Consider the following 20,764-nt stretch of genomic DNA (forward strand, 5'->3'; position numbering starts at 1 on the left):
AAGATGTACTGTAATACATTTATCTTTGAGACAAACACCCAAAAATTGTCATGAAGGGCAAATGAGATAAACACAATAGTTAACACACAAGCTGACACAGATCAAAGCCCCAAAGCTGCCATTATGTGTAAAAAGTCATGTGTGCTAAATCACTGAATAATACTGAATCTTGAAAGATATTGGTCTTAAACATCGTTGGGTGCCTTTAAAATTAGAAAATATTGATGACTCATCATATTATGAGCCACGTAATTTCTTCCTTGAACTGAGAAATGTGGCTATTTTCACATGCATATGAATTAATCCAATGCTGATCGGTGACATCAGTGGGTCAACTGATTTCAGTTGAAAGGTCCAACACAAGATTTGATAATATCACTACTGTAAACAGAAGAAGCCAACACAAGACTATGTTGGATATGGTAAGTGATCCTTATGTGATATTATTCCAGATTACTTTGATCCAAATATAAACAAATACTATAAATATTGTACATAAAAGATAGGCCTCAAGGTAGATTAGTTCCGCAATTAAGTTACCTTCTCTAAATAAAGTCATTATTATTATTAATTTTATTATTATTATTAACTCTCATATCTCTTGCCTTGGATGTCATATAATTACAACATCTGTAAAAAAATCCATGCAAACTTAATATCACCTTGGTTAATATAGTCCTGTTTAAGTCATATTAATTATTACTCTGAAACCTTCTGAAATGTATGAAAAACTTATGAAACTTCAGTAAAATACTATACAATGATCAAAATTGTAGTGAAATCTCATAAACGTTTTAGTCAAATATTTGTGAAATCTCACCAGACTTTTCAGTGAAATGAAAAAGACTTAAGTGATGCCATCACAGATTAGGCTTTGTATGTGAGAAAGAAAATGAGGACGAGAAAAACCTAAATCTTATTTGACAAAGTCTGTCAAAATAAAATTTATATCCATTTTAAAAATTATGGTGAAATATTCATCATTGATTCCCAATAATGTCTAAGAATCATTAGGCAGTTTAATAGAAATCTGAAGCAGATTTTTTTTATGGTTTAGACAGAAAGCACTTAAAAAACCCGTCTGAAATCCGCCTTAAGTATGCCTGGAAATTTTTGTACTGGATGAACTATTACCAAATTCCATATGAACTATTTACAAATTCCATATGGAACATTTACAAATTCCATATGGTATATTTGCCAACTCCATATGAACTATTCACAAATTCCATATGGAGTATTGCCAAATTCCATATGGAATTTTAATTTTATTCCATATGGACAACCTACAGATCTCATGGACTAATTAGCATATTCCATGAGAATTTCCATACGGAGTACGTACGGAGTCCATAACATTTCCATATGGATACACTGAAATCCATAAGAGTGCTTTAACTATAGAACAGAAATGTCCAAAACCTCCAAAAACTGAACTGTGGAGGGAGGTCAAGTTTTTTTTTTAGTGGTTTCACTGTACCGTAAGATTACTTGATCTTATGACCAGGTTTGCTAACAATCATGTATCATCTGAATTCAAGGTTTTTTAAAATATGGAATTTATTATCATCATATCTGGAACATTTTATTTTCTTTGAACTAAAATTGTACTGATACCTTACAGTCATAACACTGTGAAAAGTGCAATATCATTAACTTCAGCACAGGCAAAGATGTAAATGTTTATAACTAAAGTCGAGATGGTGACAATGTAGTCCAATTATCAAAGTGAAAGCAGACAATTTATATTCATTGACCAGGTGCTCAAAGACAATACTGGCTCAACACTATGGAAACAACTGAAAAATGCATGCTGACTGCCTGTCTACACTTTGATAATCTGCATTAATGACTGAATGTTTGCACCATTCTGACTTTGTAAGTATCAGTTATGTACCTAACTGAATGTTTGCACCATTCTGACTTTATAAGTATCAGTTATGTACCTACATATCAATGAATTTCTTCATATCTTTGAAAAAGTTCATAATCTTCTATTTCAATAAAGTCTGCAATTCATTTGAAAAGACATACTGTTTTTAATGATGTACCTTGTTGAATTGTGCCCATATAACAACAGCTTCAGAATAATCAGTTTTGCTATCTCCACCTGAAAACAGAAGAAATAGCATTTATCTATCTAGCATTTATCAACATACCTGTCTACCTACCTACCAAAGCTATGCTATTTATGCAAGAAATTTAGATCTGAGTACACGTTAAGAACACACCTGCTGTATGTAGCCAAATGTCGAAATACTATCCAATCTCTATAGCTACCAATAGCCAAAAAAACTTAAAGCATCAGATGAGATTCTATCATGCACTACCTGTTACAAAAGAGCCATGTTCTATTTTACAAACTTATCTCAAAATTTCTCCTCAAATAGATATTTATAATTATCTTGTTTATGATGCTTCCACAAATACTAAAATTTTGTAAGGACAGAGAATAAAAAAATGAAAAAATAATAACAGGCTGGACACCAATTCTTGCAGCATATTAATTGCATCCATAGCAATAACAACTTGTGATCACACACAAAATTTAGTATTTTGTTTTGAAAATAATAAAGCTGAAAATTCTGAACAAAAATAAGCATTAGGTAAGTTGCTGAAGTAAAGAAAAAGACATAACTCATCACTTTAACCTCTTATGCCTCCATGTACAAATGCAGGGAGTCACATCATAATATTAGCATAAATGGGCCAACAAGAACTACGTCATAAAACCACATGTTGCCCCAACTTCTATAAAAAAGACTGTAAATGATAATTCCATATTTTTCACAATAAAGTATTCTGAATCAAGTGTATTCTTTTTCACACTTAACACAATATATTAACACAACATATAAACCCAACAGCAAGGCAGGAGCGATGATCTCACATATAGTATCAGATGTTATTTGTACAACTCAGTGCCTCTAGACCCCATATTTTATTTGCAAAGATCAATGGTCAATAGCCAGAGAGCATTGATTTTTTTAAATTAAATCCCAGAATGGAGAAATAACTCTTTTAAAAATGTTATATTGAACTGCAAGTGTTTCCCTTTCAATGGAAAAGTGTACCTCATTACTAAATGAAAGCAATGACAAATTTTGTCGGGTCATATCAATTTATTTTTAAATTATTAAATAGACAATCTTTTAAAATATTTTTAAAAAATTACCTCCATCCAAACTAGGGATTAAAATTATCTTTTCTTTACATCTAAATGTATTTTGCTTTTAAAAAATGCATGTAGATGTATAGTAAAAAGCAGTAAAAGGACTATTCAGCTTACAAAATATGATCCTCATTCCATATAGTGATTATGCATCTAGGAGAGATTTCCCTCAGTACATTATCTGATTATGTTTTATTGAAGATGAAATCGATTTTTGTGCTTTATTATACTTTTATTTAATAATTGTGACAATTCACTGGAAAGAGCATTGAAGAATGAGAAAGAATTAAATCTGTTTCAAAGACTGTAATACAAGCAGCAAGAAAAATGATAATGCATGTGAATAAAAAGAAAAATATAATCTTTCTGATGAATATTATTTACAGCAGTATTTTGACAGACAAAAATAACAGAAGCAAATTTTGTTTTTTAGCAAAACCAAAAGAGGTATATAACAAAAGACCTTCAGTCTGCAGTTTCAGCTGTGAAGCAACAAAGACTGACAATTTCACAAGCCAAGAGGGAATTCAAAGTCCCTCTAACAACTGTGGATGACCATGTAAAGGAAAATGTACAAGAAAAGGCCACTGGATTACGTTCAACATTAACAGCAAATGAAAAGTCATTCACTGACAATTATATGAAGTATTCTGCAAAACAAGGTTTTCCTTTGACCAAAAGAATTACATGACAATATATAATAACCCTCCTAAAGCAAATTGGTGTCCTCCTCTTTTTCAAAATAAAGAAAGAGTCCCAACGACCAATGATTCAAGAATTTTTTTTAAGAGACATCCTGAACTACTGAAGAATGGCAAATATCATTATACTTCACTCTACTTCAGGACATGCCAAAGATATTGGGATTACATTACAAGCCAGATCAGATATCAATTGTAACAAGACAGGATTCAGTGGAAAAGAAAAAAGTAGGCAGAAAGTTATTGGTGTGAAACTACAACACAATTATTAACAATCTGTCACAGCATCATGTCAGATTTATGTGTAGCTGCCAGTGGAAAAGTGTTTCCTTCCTTATTGATTTCTGAAAGGTGTTTACCACATACGGCATAAAAATAAGGTGTTCCTGGTTGTTTTGGTTACCCTGCAAATGGGTACATGGATGGTGGTTTAAGGAAATATTTTTTAAATTATTGTGGATCAGCTAGACCAGTGCTACTAATCAATAACTCATTAACCCCTGAGCCAAACAGCTAAGCATTCCCCTACAGCATATGTGCAGAGAGATCACCTACAGCAGTGTTAGCCTTACCAGTGCCTGTACCCAACAGACTTGCTGAGAGTACTTGGCTTGCATATTTTTTCAGAATGAGCTACTTGCAGTAAATGTTATTTTCTTATTTATGTTCCTTTAATTTAGCTAAAATTTGGCACAGTAGTTCTCAATAAAATTACGTACATAATGGTATAAATTTCATCCTACAAGTAAAAATAAAACTCGTGCATAAAGATGAAAAAAATGATTTTCTTACCAATTTGTTTCTCTTGGCATGATTAATCCATAAAATCCATGATGAATTCACAATGAATAATTAACACTATCAACACATGGAATTCATTCCATTTTATGTAAACAGAAATTCCACTTGTCATATTTCTTGCAAACTTAATCTCGTGTGAATACTCCATCAGAGTCTGTTAAGTAAAAAGTCTACTCCCAGTGGCTGATTCTCATAATTTTCATCATTTTCTAATCTAAATATTTCCACTATTTTTTACACTATCAAAGTCAAATTTTTCCCCTTTTGTTCAGCAATGTTCACTCTATCTATGTAAGCTAACCTAATTGGTTAAAATGCCTGCTTAATTAGGAAATGGCTTGAAATCAACCAATGGTTTGTGACAATTTAACTCGTTGTGCAGGATACAGGCCTAGACTAATACTGACACTCAGACTCGGCCGCTCAGGAAACAAGCTAGGTAAACTGTGCCATGTTAAAGTGGCACTCAGGAGATGAGGAAGGTAAAGTACGACAAGTTATAGTGGTGGCAGGGGTAAATGAGTTAATAATCATGACAGCCACACAAGCCCAGATATCATTAAGCTTGCAAGAGAAATTCAAACTGAATTATTAGGGTTGCCACTGCACACAACCCACATTCTACAACCACTGCATGTACATATCATGTGTCCTCTCAAAGCAAAATTCACTTCCATTACATTTAATCTGGGTTACATCAACAACACTCAAGTATTAAACAAGGCCAAGTTTCCCATAGTGCTGTCTTATGCCATTGATCAATTTTCCCCTTCTCAAGGAAGCCTTTAGATAAACTAGGATTCACCCATGGAATTCTAATGCTATTGACAAGACACAGCTTATCAATAGCCACATTAAAATGGTTAATTGTCAACCCATACCAGCACTGTCACATCCAAATCAGCAAAACCATCACCTCAGAAGGAAATACAGGTATCAAAATCAGTCTGTCCAACCTGTGGAAAGTACCTTGGAGTAAACCCTTTGGTACTGGAAGGCCTTATACCACATCACCTAACATCTTACTGGCAGTGCCAGTTAAACTGCAAGTTAGAAGACAAACTTTGGTGTTAAAAACAAGACTACTAGCATGTGATGATTTTGCAGGAAGTTAGAAGAAAAGGTAAGAAACAAAATTATGATGCACGAAGGAGAAATTAGAGAAAAAGGGCAGAAAAAGGTATAACAACTGAAAAAAAAGAGGAAATTAATCAAGAAAATGTTCAGAAGTTAAGAGAAAGAAATCAATGCATTGAGTGCAAGTCTTCTAATCCACCTGTGGAATAGTCCAGTGATGAAAATGATGGAGATGAGATAAAGGAAATATTCTGGATTCATTGTGGCAAGATGGTATCCTTGGCAAAGATGACAGAATTTATCTGCAGTCTCCGCCTGAACAGTAAAGAATGGATTAATTAGTGACACTAAATGAATCAGTAACAATAGTTTGATGCTACAACACTGAAAATTTATAATATTGCTTTTAAAGATGTGTTCCTTTTATCTTTTATCTTTGTCCAAATGAAACTGAAATGATGAATTATTTTTCACCAAGTGAAAACATGACTATTTTTTGGCAAATATTCTTATAATCTGAGTTGTCTCATGTTATTAATTTTACCTTCACTTTGTCGATTCCCATGTAGATTTGTATTCATAATTGTTTCCAATGACCCAGCCTGACAGTGACTTCTGATTAATGTCAGATGTGATTTTATCATGTAAGCTACCAAGATTTGATTGTGGCATTTCCCTACTGTGATGGACTTTCAGTTTCTCTTAATTGTCATTCTGTTGACTGAATCCATGGGGCTGATCTGCACACTACAGCAAAATAGTTCCTTTTCCATTGATTGCCATTTGCTAGACATCTCTGTTTTACATGACATGGAATTCTTCTACACCATTCACAAACCTCAGGTCGCTGACTTGTCTGGTTGTTCCAATGTCCAATTTCTTTCAATGAACGCTTTAAATCTGGCTCAGATGACACTACAATTGACATTGGTTCAAGTTTTCTTCCAGTCTCTGAATAGCTGACATGAGTGTTTGTTGCTCTTTAGTACTGTCTGCTGTAGTAATTTTGTCATGTCATGCACTTTTATGTAGATCATCTACCATTCTGGATTCTGTTGCAATATGATGTGGCTTCAGTCTATTGATGATATGCTTAATTTGTGTCTGTTGTAGTTCCATCTTAGTTCCCTTAGTAACTATATTGGCAATGAAGCTTTCAACTTTCTCATTGATACCTTGTGATGTTTGGCATAGTGCTGCTGTTTTCTGCCACTTCACTCTTTCACATGAATTCCTTTTTAAGCAAAATAAAGTCATCTTTTATATCTTGTGCTAGTGATATATACCATCACAGTGCTTAGTCTGTTAGTAGTAAAGGTATGGTTGCTTATGCTTTATTCACATTTAGTCCCTTGGTTGTTGTGAGAAGCTGGAAGCGAGTTAATCATAACTTAGCATCTTGGCTTCCTTTGCCAGAAAAGAGTGGGAAAAGACTGAAATCTATGCAGCTTCTATCCATTTTGATTCAGTAAAATGACAAAAATTGAAGGTACATACAAATCTCAAATTAAAAATTTGTTGAAATGCCACAAGAAATAAACCTGGATTTGAATTATACTAAAATATTGCTATTTAATTTGCATATTGAGTCATCACAGCCAAAATGGAATAGAATTCCCCTAAATCCAATAAAACCAGAAAATTTAGAATATAATTTCATACAATATTATTTCCATTTCGAATTCTCCACCAGCTGTTGTAGCACCTAATCTGATGTACCTGGAGAAATTAGTCACAAGACAGGTTTTTTCTTTACCACTTTTAATGCTGCTAGTCTACGTGCTGACTCCATGCATTATGTCTGACCTTAGCTTATAAAGGATCATAGCAGACTTCACAGAAAGCCTTCCCTGAAGACCTTTTCTAGAACTAAACTTATGGTCTGACTGTGTTAGCTGCAGACCTTTATCTAACTGCAGTTTACATACCAAAGTGCAAAAAATCTATATTCAATAACCGAACTATAGCCATATATCTACTCTCCACACACACTCCATTGAAACCTTTAATGTGTATTAGAAATTTTTTAAAATATTATATTAAGTGGGAAATTACTTGTAAAATTAATCATCATGAGTTAATTATTTCCAAATTAAACTGTAAATACCTAACCCTGTTTTAAGTACTTTACATCTACTAAGAGAGCTTCAAATTTCACAACAATTGGTTATTGAACTAAATGTTTGACTTTTAAGGGAAACTTGCTATCACAGATTTATTGGAAGTCTACAAACACACAATCTTGCCAATAAAACTGCTTCTTTGTTTCAATCGACTCAACCTGCATTGTAACCAAACACCATTGCCCCCAAGTGTCTGAAACCATATTTAGCAGGAATCACAGCCACTAAATTTAACTGTGTACTCCTTTATCATACACATAAAAATTTTAAATTTATCAAGAGAATGTGCAGAATCATATACAATTAATATATCTTCTCTTCTAAAACCACAATATATATCATACCATCTTTAATAATTAAATCTGGCCCTATAAAAACTGCAAAAAACAGGTGTCCATTTTACAAATGAATCACTACTTACGTCACTGTTTGACATTTATAAGGTACTGGAATATCTTTGACTCCTTAAATTTCCCATATCACCTATTTTGAGATATTTATCCAAACAACACAGCAGTAGATGTTAATGCAACTTCTTCAGATCACACCATGTCATAAAATGATTTTTAATGCTGAATAAGCAAAGTTACATCATTTCCTATTATATTTCATAACACCTAAACAAACATGAATTCAAATTGTACATCAATGTGAATTTATGCTTAAATAATCAGAAATTCTTATATTTTCATTAAAGCCAAGAACAAAGAGAATGTACAAACCACTGGTGTAGCAGACAAACAGTTTTTACATTTGGCGACAATTGGTATTGAATCTACTGCAAAAAATTCATCACAATCACCATTATTATTAACAGTCCCCATGTAACAGGTCATGTTGCTAATTTCACATTTAACATGAGGAAAAATATCAATGAAGGCCCTTCATTTATGCACTGTATCATCATAGACCAAGTTCATGTGGCTATCAGATGATTTTTTAAAAACGTGGTCAAAATAATGAGAATTGGTCTCCAACCAGTATAGGTTATTGCTAAATGTACATCTGTAAGAACTATTTCTATTCCTAAAGAAACAAAACCAACAAAGAAACTGCTTCAAAGCTTCCCTTTATGAAACTCAAGTCTGAAGAAGCCATCATAAACATTAATAATCATGCAGAAAAGCATTTAGATTAAAGTCACACCACCCTTTGATTGGTTTGGTTTGATGCTTTATGGTTATTTAGTGCCATTGCAAATAGAGTAAAATGCCGTGCCCAAGGACAAACCACAGCAGCAGACCCAGGGTGGTCCACTGGTAGAATTTGCACCCACACAAATTCAATGTAACCAAAGCCAGCAAAAGATGAAATATTGGTCACAGTGACTTCTTTTATAGTATGGTATGGTACCAAGAGACACATACTATCATTGAGTTTCATGACTCGAACACACGCATGGGAATCTTCCACCAGGGCATGGACTGGATAGGTGATTTTTAAAGTCAGACCCTATTATATAAATTAATGGATAAAACCATGTCAAGGGCAGTATTCTGCCCACCCCTGCTCAAACATTAACAATGCCCAAGAAATTAATTTTTTTAAAAAATTTTAACCAGTCAATGAACAATAAATTATCATAGTGACCTACATTTGTTATATAGGTGTAAAAAACATATATATAATGGTTTCTAAGTCCTATGCCATTTGTCAGTGTTGATATCAGCATAGATAATACACTATTCTATCCTTTTATGAAGTATCATAATCTACTGTTGCTATGGAACTATAATTTTACCAGTCACTGAAAATACCAACAGATGGTTTCCCTGTTAAACAACATAACAGAGAGATTGCCAAAAATGAACAAAAACTGGTACAATGACATTGTTGTGAAAATTCAAATGTATGATGACAACGATGTGAAAAATCAAATTAGTTTGCAAAGCAGTAGAAGTTTGCTGGTAAATACTAGCCTAATGAGATAAGTATCAACCACGAATATTCATAAGTTACTTGAGTGCTTGATAAGGCTTCTACTGCATTAATTTAAGCATCCACAGAAAGAAATGGTTTTACAATGCGACAACAAAGTAGGTTATATTAAGGCAAAACATTTGAAACAAATGAGACTTCTCAATTTTTATATTATGAGTGAATTGAGTCAAAGTATGTCTTCTAGGGAAGATGTTCTTTCAATCAGTAATTTTCTTTCTCAGTTTGAAATTCTGGGTGCCCCAGATTTGGTCAGAGGGACAGATTATTATTAATGTATGGAATTCTAGATTCAACACTGCCATTTACCACAATGTTTTCTGTCAAATTTTATCAAATTCAGCTGAGCAGTATTTGAGAAAAAAGCAATTAAAACATTTTTTTGCTAGTTATTGCAAATATATCTGTATACAGATGATACCATTTATAAAAATTCAAACAATGTCATGCAAGGATGTTTTCCATCAAATCTGGTTAAGATTACGTTCAGCAGTTGGTTTTTTTTTTTGGGAAGCACTAGTTTAAAGATTTTTCTAGCTTTAGTAATGGTGGTCATACTGGTTGATGGATTAAAATTATATATATATATATATATATATATATATATATATATATATATATATATATATATATATATATATATATATATATACACACACACATATACATACATAGATATAAATAAATATGTGAAAGACCCTCAAGTGGGAATACTTCTATCAAATTTGATTAATTCTGATCTGAAGGTTTTGAAGATGTTGCAAAATACACTGATCTATTTTTAGTAGTATTTTGATTGATTAGCGTCAAATAAATAGACTCTGCTCATTGTTTTACTTCAAGGCAATCACTGTCACTGCTGTTGAAGCTGTTGCACTTGTTATTTTATCATTATAGTCTTTCAAGGGAAATTACAAGATCTTGAGATGAAATCAATCTTCAAAAATAAATCTCTGAGCATAGATTCCATGTTGTTCACCTGCAAAGGTAACAGCAACCAGTTGCACTGAATTTCCTATTTCGCTTTTACCTTGTTGGTTATTTGGGATTCATCTAAAAAAAATAACACATACTATGACATCAAGGAAACTTCAAGAAAGCCTATTTTACTACTGGAGATATTTTATAAGTGGCACCATGAACTGATCTTGCAAATAGCAGAAGGTTTCCTTACATGTCTGGAAACGCCTGTATTGAGATACATGGCAGGGGCATCCAACACATGCTTACATCATCAAGGACCAACAATACACAACATGAAGTCTTCTGGTGGTATTCCTATATCAATATGACATTCCTTTCAAGAGGAATAGTAATAACAAGATTTTTAAGATGGCTGCCATGGTGGCCATACAGGACAACATGTCAGCACCATTTTTATTTTTAATACCAACTAGACATTATAAGAAGTCTTGTGTTGATAAAATGTCAAAATGACCATTCATCCTGGAATAGTAACAACAAGTTTTTCAGGATGGCTGCCATGGCAAACAAACATTTTTTTTATAATTTCTACATGATGCATGAAATTCATACTGTGAAAACAGATAATTTTATTTACAGCAATTTGATAATGTCTAGCTTCATTTGAAGGAACACAAAACAAAGAATAGCCAAATCCTTTCAGATAACCCTCTTAATCAGATATTATCACAGAGTCTCATGAGAGTCTCGTGGATATATAGGTGCTGATGTGGCTCTCACTGCCAATGGTCACTGGTGATCCTTTTTATCTGCATGCGGAAGGGGACTACCTAGCTGCTTGACTCGAGTGATGATGAATTAATGGCACATCAGCATAACCATGGTCATAAAATGGCTACTAAAAGTTAGGTAGTAAAAATGGTACAGTTAAATGAAATCATTTGCATGGCAAAACATTTGAAATAAAATAAAACTTATATTCAAAACTAAATGGTCAAAACTTCTTTTAAAAAATATGTAAAATAAAAGATAAAGCTCGAAAAGGTAAAATCCATATGACATTCATAGTTGTAGTCGGGGCATAATAATATATTTTGTATTACTTCATATAATTTTGTACCTAATATTTTGCTGGCCAAGTGCTGAAGGTTATCATCGGAAAGAGGTCGGCCAGTCTCAGATGCGAACTTTGTTCTCAGCATATCAGCTACTTCTGACCATCTTGCTACATCAGGCACTATGAATGGATGTCGATCCTGACAGAAGATAGACAAATACAAATACTAGTCTACTTCACAAACAGACAAAGTAGCTAAGTGAAAAGTGATGCATAACAAAAGTTTGCTGGAAAATGACTGATATAATCCATAATTAAATATTTTGGAAATTATTATATATCAATCTATCCAGGCAGCTGCTGCTGTATTATTGAATAAAACAAATAGAAAATGAATCTCTGCACATAAATGATGTATCCAGCAATCCAAACAGATCTGTTCAGATATGAAAGTAAACTTAAATATAAGACTAAAGTGCCTTGATGATACATCATTCCATGTAACCTCTTTAACATTACTTAGAAAAATGAAAAAAAATGAAAGCCAGATTTATTTTATGAAATATTTATATCTCCAAATACAGGCAAACAGTCTGAATCCAGAAAGTAAGATAAACTGAAGTGGCACAAAACCCTCGCGAAGCTAGCACTATCATGGCCATATAATCTATTGTCCTGAACTCCCCCACAACTGATGTTGTTTTTGTTTTAGGGTTTAATGCTATTTTTCAGCACATGATAGGCTATACATGGCGGTCAGTATTAATGGTGAAGGAAGAACCCGGGAAAACCCCAGAAAGAACCACCGACCCACGAGAAGATACTGGCAAGCTTTCTCACATACCAGCATTGGCTGAATCCGAGACTCGAACCCATGCAGACAGAGATGAGATGGCAGTGATCCGTAATGGAGAGCGATTTAGACCACTCGGCCACTCAGGCCCCCCCCCCAACAACTGAAAACCTGGAGGTAAGAGAATTGGGTGTAGTGAATCATAATCACTAACTTATTAAAATATGGTCAGAATCTTTCTTAAAATGTATATCACGTAATATCTTTCTAAGAAGCTTCATTGCTAATATGATTTTAAAAAAAAATGGTGTGTTAGATTTCACAAGCCATTAAAATATGTCACTTAAAAGCCAGTTGCAAAATTTGGTCCAAATCTGCTATCATCAAACTCATTTGAGATTTGTCAAAATAAAACTTTTCAGGAAATTATGTTAATTTTAAGCACATGATGTGGATGCTCAAGTGTTCAAAAATATATTGGGATGCATGGCTAGTCTAAGTCAGTCAAGGGCTATAACTTTGTAAACTGTAGTCAAAATCTAGTTATCATCAAACTCATCTGAGACCTAGCTGAGAAGATTTTGTAAACTGTAGTCAAAACATAAAACAAATTGCTATAACAGAACAAATATCTAATTAGATTATCTATATTTGCACTAATACATGCCTATAACATTTCAGTTGTCTATCACAAGACATTTTTACAATAGTATGCCAACAAAACTGTCACCAGTAATGTAATAACATGTCAGACACACCCAAACTATATCTTAAACCCAAAGAGGGTGGAATAAAATCTCAGTGACATAAAAGGAAAGTAAGACTTGTATGACTGAGGTTAATTTAGGGTATGGATGGACATACAGACATGCACACAATTATGTAAGTGATGTTAAGCATCCACCAAAGTGGGCTGGATACACAAAAAGAGAGCAAAATGTGCTTAGTATAAAAATGTCATAAATATCTAATCTGATAATCTACATATAGGCATAGAAGCATGCCAATATAATATGATATTTCAAACAGTTGTAGAATGTGCTATCAACATTTTCACAAAGAGATTCCAATATCAACTCAATGGCAATGATAACAATTTTTTATAAAAACTGATAGGCAAATTTAACTAAAATATATAATAAAGTGAGCAAAAAGTCTTTACCACTTGTGAAAATTGGTTATCCCAAAGGATGGTGGCCATGGCATCAGGTTCTTGGTTGGTATGACTTGTCACAACCACTGGGAGGGACATGGTCTGTAAATGTTTCATATATATTTGTTGTCACTGTTGTTTATTTCACATTTGTTATATAAAAGCTGCATTCAATATCAAACAAATGACAAGCTGAGCCAGTACATATCTGCCAGCCCCCAAAAATGTACAAGCATACTCCATGTGGTGAAAAAGTAATCTGCAATTAAAAAGCATAATTTAACAGTTTCTGTCTTAATTAACATCAACTGTATTTAAGATTTACATTTATTCTCAATTAATTGACTTTCCACTGACTGATGATAAAGTCAACTCCAAAAAGGAGGGCCCAGAGTGGACGAGTGGTCTAAAGTGCTCACCGTTACAGATCACTGCCATTTCACCTATCTGCATGGGTTCAATGTGAGAAAACCAGCCAGTAATTCTTGTGGACCAGTGGTTCCTTCTGGGTTTTTTTTCGGGTTCTTCCTCCACCATTAATACTGGCCGCCATGTATAGCCTACCTTGTGCTGAAAAATGGCGTTAAACCCAACAACAACAACATTACTTCCAAAAACCTCACAAACATTGTGATGTCCTCTAAGGTTATGACACCTATATTGCATATGCTCCAAACATTTCCAGTTCAAAATAATACCTCTTCAAACATTTTCATAACTACTAAACATTCATGAGAAACACTGACAGAGCCCAATGCACCTCATAATTATGTCAACTTGTTAACTTTAAAATGGTTTTCTCAACTCAACTGTCAGAACAAATATAATAAATCCATTCACTAAGTTTTCAGCTTGAAGAAATCATTCTATTCTCTAGGGTTCTATTATTACAGAAGTTAAATTGCTATAAATAGAACATTCTAGAAGACCTTTAGAAAGTAAATGTCTATGTTATATTAACTCTTTTGAATATGAAAAGAGCTAAAGGCATATTTATTTCAAAACTTATTCATAAATATGGATTAAAATGTGACAAACACAGTAGTTGTCATTGGTTTTTATTTTCATAATGCAAATGAATCTGAAAATCCATGGCTGGGACATACCCATGCTGTACTCTCAGTCCTGACTCGGGTGAGCACAAGATGTAATTATATCTGTAATTCATAATGATAATGGTATAATCAAAATGCTTGGCAATTAAGGATAACGACATCACATGATCCAATTTCTCAAACTAGGACTATCAGCAATGGGTGCATTGTGAAGATCCCCACTCACTATATTTTGCTCCTTAGGTCCGTCAACATAAGATGGGCATTCTGGGGCCATAATTCCTCCAAATGATGACAAGGAAAGCTGGAAATCCAGCTCCTTCTAGGACTCATTAATACAAGCAAGATTCCATATAAAGATATAAATTCACCCTATTTGACATTTGTTTGATGCTGGTGCTTAATACAGGTGACATCTGAGTCTGACTATATGCTTGAATCATATTTATTATTGCATCTGACAGTATCTGCATCATGTTTGTAGATTGTTTTACTTTTATGTTCCTTGCATATATTTTTCAGCTGTATGCCATCAATTATCTGATACTTTCATGGCTAATGTATAAAACAAATATATATAAAAATTGTCAAACATTTTTAAATCTTTTAGGAAATGCACTCTTTTCCTCAAACTACAAACAATTACCATTTAATCTATGCCATGAAAACTCAAATGGAATTTGGTTGTCAAGACAGGAAAAACATTTTAAATAATATTTGCAGATAAAATTTAACTTAATGCCTCACAAATCATTTTGCTTTAATTTTCTCAGCAGCATGCAGCCTTGATTCACTGTTCTCTGGAGAAATATAAAAATATTTTTTAAAAGGTCCATACTGCTTAATGGAAATTTTGTCTGTCAAACTTTAACATCAAAATCTGCTGGATTTACATCATGTACACTCAAGTTTATTGTGCTACTAAATATTTGCTTTCACCCCAAATGACTCAAAACATGATTACACTTTGTCTAGATACATTGCTAAAACACTACACTATAAGTAGTTTTGACTTTATGCCACCATTAGGTAACTAGTTCTCTTCAATAACAGTTTCTCAATGGATTCATAAAAGCCATTTTTAGTCTGCGAAACCTCAACTGTATGATCTGGGTGGATTCACTGGTAATAGAGAGTGTAGATGTGTATGAATGTGCATGGGCAGAGTCCGAAGGTGATATCTATCTCTTCCAGGTTTCCATACTTTAATATGGCCACAACAAATATTTTAACACAAACATAGGTAAGAAGGGTGGATTAAATTCAATGTAAGTTTTCTTTTAATTTCTGCATTAAATTGAAATAGCTATGTCAAATTAAAACATCAACATCACATCAAAGCTTTGCCTCAAATTTAACGAAAATTGGTCATACTCAATACAGAACTTTTCAACTTTGGCAGCTTAAATTTTAATGCAATTATTTAACAGTGATATCTCAGATATCAGCCTCTATTTTCTCTGAAAATCAAGTGCCATTTACACTTGCTTTTAAGTTGAGCCAAACTGCAAACTACACAGAGCCAATTTCCTGCTGCAAAGTGCACAGGCAGATCTGGCTCAATGAAGATTTTTAGAAGTAATGGGCAGAACAAACAACAGAGACCCTAATCTGCCAGCACATTATCTGACAGCAAATCAGGGTCTATCTTGGTTGCAGTTGGACTCCACTTATAGGCAAGTAAAAATGTGTTAAGCTTATATCATAAGTAAAAGCCATTTTCAAGGAACCCTGTTGCACAGGTTTTGGACAGTACAGTATGTTGTTTTGTTGCAGAGTTATCAAAGAAAATATAGAAAAGCTCTAAAATTAAGTTTGCTCTACCTGCATGGTGGCACTTCACAACAAACAGAAACTGTTTAGTGTCTTTGTTAAAAACCCCAACATGGATCAAAATTAAAACAGAATTCTTTAATGACACCGGCTTTTATCAAAATCTGTTTTCAAAGAAAACTGCACATTCAAAGTTTAGAAATGCCTAGAGTGTTTCAAGTGGAGATAAATCAGAAAAACTTGTTAATGTCAATGAACCCTGATGGGAGTTTTTCACTGTACCAGTAGTTCAGTAGTTTCCTTCAGTATTAAAATGTACAGAAATTCCTATGTAAGACTGTTATGAATGTGATGATATTTTTAAAAAGTTTTATTCATCATGAAAAAATATTCCCAAAAATTATTCATGTTTTTTTACAAAATACATGTAGTTGCATTTGTCAAAAATTAATTTTGAACACTACAAAAATAGTTATATTAATGAACCTTTAATCACATGTATGACATGTCATGCATGCCATCATGGCAGCCAAATTGAATGTTGTGAAAGATATTCAGGTCAAATCGAACTTTTGTAAAGATTCTGGATTAAAATAAGAAGAAAAAACATTTCACTTACTTATGTATTTACTAGAGCAAGTAAATGTGTTAAATACATGCATTCCTTTGTAACACCAACAATCATCATAAGAGTTACAGGACAGCAGTTGTTTTCCATTTGAATTTTATGTAATTTCTCCAATCCACTAAATATTTCTCATTTGTTGGGTCAGCACTGACATACAAATCAAAGTTTACCTGCCTATTACTTCAAATGTGTAGCTAGTTAGCTGTCAGCTTTAATGCCAGACTTCCGATTTTTATCAACAAGCTCTCTACCGTCATCACAATGTCTTTTACAGGGTGTCAGCCATAGTGTAAGCTTATCATACAACTTTCAGTTTTTAGATGACAATACATGAAACAATTAACAAACACATAGCAAATTCATCGACTAACAAAATAATAACCATTTTATTTTCAATGAGAGGGAGGCTGTGACTTTCTTTCAAGGTGAGATGTTTTAGTTTCTATTATTTCAACAATTATTTTTCAAATAATGTGATATACATAATATGGTGTTATTTTGCTATGAATCAGAGCTAGATACTTTTTCTCCAGCTACCCGAGAGTCAGAAATTAACAATCAAAATCAAAATACCCTGCCACAGAAAACTAAAGTGTTTGTTCCTATGTAAATGTGGGATACCATGGTACATTTCATGGTATGTCCAGAAATACCACAGCATAAAATTTTTCATATTACCCAATCTACAACTGATCTGTCCAAATACTACTTGTCAATGTAAATTTCACTTCTGACAGTAATGAAATAGATCATTTTAAGTCATCGTTTAGTTCATTACTGTCATGTCCCAGCATATTATTTGTCTTTGGACACTACAAACTGACTTGTACCTACACAACACAGGTATTTAGGTATGCTGCAGGTAGTATGAGGGGCCTTCAACTGAGAGAGGGACTAATAAGACTTGTAAATTTACATAATAAATAAAATCTTTCCTTAAGAAAATAATAATAATAATAATTATAATAACATTTTCAAGGTGACCAAAATAACAGCCACATTGAAGGTCAGATTGGCACCATTTTCATTTAGGACTAACTTGTGCTGAGGATATAGTATTTGTCAAGATGCCTCCGCTCATTTAGTTTCATGTTCCTGATACAAAATTATCTATAAGCAAGAAAGTACAAATAATGAAACAAAGAAACAATAAAATTGTCTATGGCCATAGCTGGACTGCAAGAAAGTACAAATAATGAAACAAAGAAACAATAAAATTGTCTATGGCCATAGCTGGACTGCAAGAAAGTACAAATAATGAAACAAAGAAACAATAAAATTGTCTATGGCCATAGCTGGACTGCAAGAAAGTACAAATAATGAAACAAAGAAACAATAAAATTGTCTATGGCCATAGCTGGACTGCAAGAAAGTACAAATAATGAAACAAAGAAACAATAAAATTGTCTATGGCCATAGCTGGACTGCAAGAAAGTACAAATAATGAAACAAAGAAACAATAAAATTGTCTATGGCCATAGCTGGACCGCAAACCATGAACTATGCCATGAACTAGTTTTCACTGATAGGCTGTAGTTACAAATCATCATGAACTATTAACATACCATTTCATGCCACAAGAGTGTCTGAGAAATGGCATCAATATTTTACTAAAAGAACAAACAAAGAATCTAGTCTTGATGTTGACAGTTATTTAACGAACTAAATGTCCCTAGTTTTTGAAACAAGGAATCTTGTTTGGTTGTGAATTGAATCAAGAACAACAAAAAGCAGTGATGTAATATACAATGTTTTCACCTACATGTGAAAATTACTGAAACCAGCTGGAATAATGTTTATGATTTTCAGAGGTTGGCCATCTTAAAAAAAAGTCAATTTATAAAGAAAAATGTTTAAAAAGGTGCACACTTTTCACTTTTTTAAGATCTTAAATGTACGGCTGTTCTGATCAAACAGTTGGTCAAGCATCTGTCACTTAAGTGAAATTACTAATTTACGATGTCTATAATAGATTTTGCCTGAAATCTCACATCATTCCCATTTTAGACCTCACTATTTGAAAAAACAGCCCCCTTTTTAATATTAATTTCTGATGACAAATTAGCCAATTATTAATCAATCGTCAATCAGCTGGATGAAACTTTTGATCCTTCATGAATTCTTATCTGATTCCCAGCGCTAGTTTAATGTTGTGTCCTTTACTGCTTAAACAAATATTATAGAACTTTTTCACTATTTTATTTAAGCACCAGCAATCACTTCCAACATTTGTTAATTACTCAAAGACAAGGAGCACTGTATTCAACACAAGAATCAAAAGCATTTGATGACCAAGTGGATTGTGGGATTTTAACTGAGAATATTTCACAAGACAGGTCATACTTTGGTCCCTCACTGTAATGCCATTATGGGAAGCCATAAAATTATAATGAGTTGTACGTGAGAAATAATTATGATGGTATTTAAAGAGGGTAACACAATTAGCTGAAGAACTAATCTACTGTGAGGTCCTTATACAAAGATACATATTTATATACAAAGATATATATATATATATATATATATATATATATATATATATATATATATATATATGCATACATGATATACATAGCATAGTATATACAACAATATATTCTCATTCTTTCCTTTCTTTCCCTCACATGGACACTTATTCATACATGGCAAATCACATAGCCAATATGCATGCAATATGCAATTAGTGCCAAATATATAGGTAGTGTATTTAATAATGCCCTGATGCATTTATGAATACATATACTTTTTTTCATTTCCATTTAACTACATCTCTGAAGTCACTGGATAGAGAGTGAACATTTTTTTTCCCTACTGGAATACTATTCCAGTGCAAAGTTTCAGAGTATTAAAATTTCTTTGAAATAATTCCTAACTTGATTTGGGAATTTTATTATTTTGGTTATCGTGGATCTCAGGTCTGGAGTGGACACCTTATACTGGGCTAGATTAATATAAAAACTACATTCATCTGGGATCCATGACCATACCTGTGGCATACAAGAGTCCATGTCATACTGAGGAACCATGAACTTACATGAACATGGAAGTCTAGGTCCTGCCCAATACTGAAATGTGCCTGGTACAAAATACAGAACTTCTCTTCTGGTGCTTTCTACAAAGAAGGAATGGAAAAATTTAGACCACACTTGATAATAATATATTATGTATATATATATATATATATATATATATATATATATATATATATATATATATATATATATATATATATATATATATATATTAAATCCATTTAGCTTACACTCTCTTTTTACTTTGTACTTTGTGTTAAACACTGCAATATTCCTGCTATGACAAATCATGGTAGTGTTTCAGCAAGAGGTGAGAAAAAAAGAACAATGAGCATCTTTTATTTGAAAAAGTGTGTAAATCGTGTGATCATAATGGGTCAACCACATAATAAAATGAGATATCATGTATACTGCAGATTTTACATCTTCATGGAAAGCCAAATAAAAAAAACTTTTTTCCTAAACTTTAATATTATCTTTTCTGATGCCTCCAATCATTATCCCCTACTAATACAGTCTACAATTTTATATCCTTCC

General features: G+C 32.9%; 1 protein-coding gene across 3 annotated transcripts in view; it reads right to left on the bottom strand.

Annotated features, from left to right (window-relative positions):
* The window catches only part of LOC149791410 (signal transducer and activator of transcription 5A-like), a 119,783-nt gene that overhangs the window by 41,711 nt on the left and 57,308 nt on the right, over positions 1-20,764 (bottom strand). For 2 of the 3 annotated variants that reach the window (XM_089969948.1, XM_089969947.1), the window contains exons 11-14: positions 20,230-20,307; positions 13,749-13,841; positions 11,857-11,992; positions 2,052-2,110 (exon numbers count right to left, since the gene is read on the bottom strand). In XM_089969948.1, the coding sequence (XP_089826074.1) occupies positions 2,052-2,110; positions 11,857-11,992; positions 13,749-13,841; positions 20,230-20,307 (366 nt within the window). The remainder of the gene's footprint in view (positions 1-2,051; positions 2,111-11,856; positions 11,993-13,748; positions 13,842-20,229; positions 20,308-20,764) is intronic. The other variant, XM_089969949.1, reaches the window with a different exon arrangement.

Source organism: Sinohyriopsis cumingii, chromosome 9, assembly GCF_028554795.1.
Source record: "Sinohyriopsis cumingii isolate HCF-2022 chromosome 9, ASM2855479v2, whole genome shotgun sequence".
Lineage (NCBI taxonomy): Eukaryota > Metazoa > Mollusca > Bivalvia > Unionida > Unionidae > Sinohyriopsis > Sinohyriopsis cumingii.